General features: G+C 41.9%; 1 protein-coding gene across 1 annotated transcript; it reads left to right on the forward strand.

The window, feature by feature from the left end:
- The first annotated feature begins 310 nt into the window (after positions 1-310).
- Positions 311-1,360, forward strand: LOC123771822 (myb-like protein Q). The gene has a single exon (XM_045764549.1). It carries the CDS (start codon positions 311-313, stop codon positions 1,358-1,360), a length of 1,050 nt encoding a protein of 349 aa, XP_045620505.1.
- The last annotated feature ends 1,781 nt before the right edge of the window (positions 1,361-3,141 follow it).

Consider the following 3,141-nt stretch of genomic DNA (forward strand, 5'->3'; position numbering starts at 1 on the left):
CTCACTTCCACCCCACTCACTTCCACCCCACTCACTTCCACCCCACCCACTTCCACCCCACTCACTTCCACCCCACTCACTTCCACCCCACTCACTTCCACCCCACTCACTTCGAACTCATAATATAGCAGCTACATAGCAGCTTGCACATAAAGCAACAACATCAGACTATTTAATGGAACTGAGCACGAAGCTATACAGGACTTCAGCCTCATGAACATGTGGCTGTAATCGTGACTGGGTTTAACAAAAACAAAAGACTCATAAGATCAGCACATGACAACAAAAACAAGACACATAAGGTCACTTCATGACAACAAAAACAAAAGACATAAAATCACCTCATGACAACAACAAAAAATACTCACACGAGGACTCAATACAAAAGCACCAAAAGACACCATATTACAACAACAGCAACAAAAGACACCATATTACAACAACAGCAACAAAAGACACCTTATTACAACAACAGCACCAAAAGACACCTTATTACAACAACAGCAACAAAAGACACCATATTACAACAAAAGCACCAAAAGACACCATATTACAACAGCAACAAAAGACACCATATTACAACAAAAGCACCAAAAGACACCATATTACAACAGCAACAAAAGACACCATATTACAACAGCAACAAAAGACACCATATTACAGCAACAGCAACAAAAGACACCTTATTACAACAACAGCACCAAAAGACACCTTATTACAACAACAGCACCAAAAGACACCTTATTACAACAACAGCACCAAAAGACACCTTATTACAACAACAGCACCAAAAGACACCATATTACAACAACAGCAACAAAAGACACCTTATTACAACAACAGCACCAAAAGACACCTTATTACAACAACAGCACCAAAAGACACCTTATTACAACAACAGCAACAAAAGACACCATATTACAACAAAAGCACCAAAAGACACCATATTACAACAGCAACAAAAGACACCATATTACAACAAAAGCACCAAAAGACACCATATTACAACAGCAACAAAAGACACCATATTACAACAGCAACAAAAGACACCATATTACAGCAACAGCAACAAAAGACACCTTATTACAACAACAGCAACAAAAGGCACCATATTACAGCACCAAAAGACACCTTATTACAACAACAGCAACAAAAGACACCTTATTACAACAACAGCAACAAAAGACACCATATTACAACAACAGCAACAAAAGACACCATATTACAACAACAGCACCAAAAGACACCTTATTACAACAACAGCACCAAAAGACACCTTATTACAACAACAGCAACAAAAGGCACAAGAGGGCAGCGTATTACAATAACAAACGCCACATACGAGAGAAAATCTAAATAATAATAACAAAAGAAGTTCCAGTTGGCGCCTTTTACCAACAACAACAATAGACATAAAAGAGGCCACCTCATAACAACAAAAGAGCCGCAAGAAACCACCTCATAACAACAAAAGAGCCGCAAGAGACCACCTCATAACAACAAAAGAGCCGCAAGAGGCCACCTCATAACAACAAAAGAGCCGCAAGAGACCACCTCATAACAACAAAAGAGCCGCAAGAGACCACCTCATAACAACAAAAGAGCCGCAAGAGGCCACCTCATAACAACAAAAGAGCCGCAAGAGGCCACCTCATAATAAAAGAGCCGCAAGAGGCCACCTCATAACAACAAAAGAGCCGCAAGAGAGCACCTCATTACAACAAAAGAGCCGCAAGAGAGCACCTCGTTACAACAAAAGAGCCGCAAGAGAGCACCTCGTTACAACAAAAGAGCCGCAAGAGAGCACCTCATAACAACAAAAGAGCCGCAAGAGAGCACCTCATAACAACAAAAGAGCCGCAAGAGAGCACCTCATAACAACAAAAGAGCCGCAAGAGAGCACCTCATAACAACAAAAGAGCCGCAAGAGAGCACCTCATAACAACAAAAGAGCCGCAAGAGAGCACCTCATAACAACAAAAGAGCCGCAAGAGAGCACATCATAACAACAAAAGAGCCGCAAGAGAGCACCTCATAACAACAAAAGAGCCGCAAGAGAGCACATCATAACAACAAAAGAGCCGCAAGAGAGCACCTCATAACAACAAAAGAGCCGCAAGAGAGCACATCATAACAACAAAAGAGCCGCAAGAGAGCACATCATAACAACAAAAGAGCCGCAAGAGAGCACCTCATAACAACAAAAGAGCCGCAAGAGAGCACATCATAACAACAAAAGAGCCGCAAGAGGCCACCTCATAACAACAAAAGAGCCGCAAGAGAGCACCTCATAACAACAAAAGAGCCGCAAGAGGCCACCTCATAACAACAAAAGAGCCGTAAAAGGGCACCTTATTACAACTAAATAGCCGCAAAGAGACCACCTTATTTCAACAAAAGACCTGTAAGACTGCACCTCATTACAACAAAAGCAAAAGATACCCTCTTAACAGCTCCAATAAGCATAACTGTATCACCTCTACTGTTTGTACATATTTAGTTGATAGGCCTTATCTCTGTTTACAAGGAACTGTGGCAAGTCCTCAAAACCAGCTCCGGCATGTATACAATACACTCATACATATTTATACATATATACACTCATATTTGCCTGGATTTTAAATGCAAGATATTACAGCAAGAAAACCCACGAAGCAAATAGTAATCACGTTACTGACTCTCCGCCGATTTCCTCCCCGTAGAGTTCTTGTTTGTGTACGTCAGACGCTGTTTTTCTTCCCACTATTCTGTATGGAGAGTGGAAGGAATATTGTTAACTTTGCAGTCTCCGTGGTGTAGTGGTAAGACACTCGCCTGGCGTTCCGCGAGCGCTATATCATGGGTTCGTATCCTGGCCGGGGAGGATTTACTGGGCGCAATTCCTTAACTGTAGCCTCTGTTTAACGCAACAGTAAAATGTGTACTTGGATGAAAAAACGATTCTTCGCGGCGGGGGATCGTATTCCAGGGACCATAGGATTAAGGACTTGCCCGAAACGCTACGCGTACTAGTGGCTGTACAAGAATGTAACAACTCTTGTATATATCTCAAAAAAAAAAAAAAAAAAAAACTAACACGGAGCTCACAGCGATGTGCGTGCTCGCCTCTAATGCGTCGCATTGTACCAGAACATTGTACCA

The sequence above is a fragment of the Procambarus clarkii genome, chromosome 75 (assembly GCF_040958095.1).
Source record: "Procambarus clarkii isolate CNS0578487 chromosome 75, FALCON_Pclarkii_2.0, whole genome shotgun sequence".
Lineage (NCBI taxonomy): Eukaryota > Metazoa > Arthropoda > Malacostraca > Decapoda > Cambaridae > Procambarus > Procambarus clarkii.

Excerpts from the sequence above, each read along its gene's own strand:
- LOC123771822 (XM_045764549.1), top strand. The coding sequence starts at position 311 with ATGACAACAAAAACAAAAGACATAAAATCACCTCATGACAACAACAAA.